Source organism: Antrostomus carolinensis, unplaced genomic scaffold (genome assembly GCF_000700745.2).
Source record: "Antrostomus carolinensis isolate BGI_N321 unplaced genomic scaffold, ASM70074v2 scaffold668, whole genome shotgun sequence".
Lineage (NCBI taxonomy): Eukaryota > Metazoa > Chordata > Aves > Caprimulgiformes > Caprimulgidae > Antrostomus > Antrostomus carolinensis.
This window is the reverse complement of record NW_010332065.1, coordinates 15,106-15,711: the sequence shown is the minus strand read 5'-3', so window position 1 is coordinate 15,711 and position 606 is coordinate 15,106. Positions and strand designations below refer to the sequence as shown.

At 67.7% G+C, this 606-nt stretch overlaps 1 protein-coding gene across 1 annotated transcript in view; it reads right to left on the bottom strand.

Annotated features, from left to right (window-relative positions):
* The window catches only part of LOC104529138 (tensin), a gene marked incomplete at its 5' end in the record, with an annotated part of 21,311 nt that overhangs the window by 5,608 nt on the left and 15,097 nt on the right, over positions 1-606 (bottom strand). The window contains 1 exon segment of the mRNA XM_029086311.1: positions 175-606. This exon segment is cut by the window's right edge and continues 11 nt beyond it. Within this exon segment, the coding sequence (XP_028942144.1) occupies positions 175-606 (432 nt within the window).

Genomic DNA, 606 nt, shown 5'->3' with positions numbered 1-606 from the left:
TGGGATTTGCCAGAAAGCGCAGGAAAGGGCCTGAGTCCCAGCGGCGCCGCCAGTTTGCTGATGGGCAGGAGGGGTAAATCAGGACACAGCTGCAACCCCTTCCCTGCCAGCTGGTGAGGAGGAGGGGAGAGCCCTGGGCAGGGGGACACAGGGACTTCTAACAGCATCCCTTACCTGGCAGGCAGCCGAGTCCGGGGAGGAGGAGTGCGGTGTACTCGTGCCAGGGTAGTACACCGGCGAGACGGGGAAGGACGGCGTGGAGGGAGGCTGGTAGCCTGAGGAGCTGCTCTGCCGAGACAGTGTTGGGTGCCTCTCCTCTGGGCTGGCGTAGCCATACAGGGGGCTGCCGGGGGGGACAGCCGCCACAGCTTGATGCCTGGCCAGGCTGGGACTCCCCGGGGGGACCACCAGGTTGCCGTGGGCTGCCGTGGCGTGCCTGCCCAGCCCGGGGCTGCCAGGAGCACCGCTTACACTGGGGTTAACAGCTCTTCGCCCGAAGCCAGGGCTGGGCGGCGTGTTGGTAGCCACTGTCCGATGCAGGGTGCGGGGGCTCCCTGGCAGGACATGGACCCCCACATTGACCTGTGGCTGGGGGCGGGCTTGGGG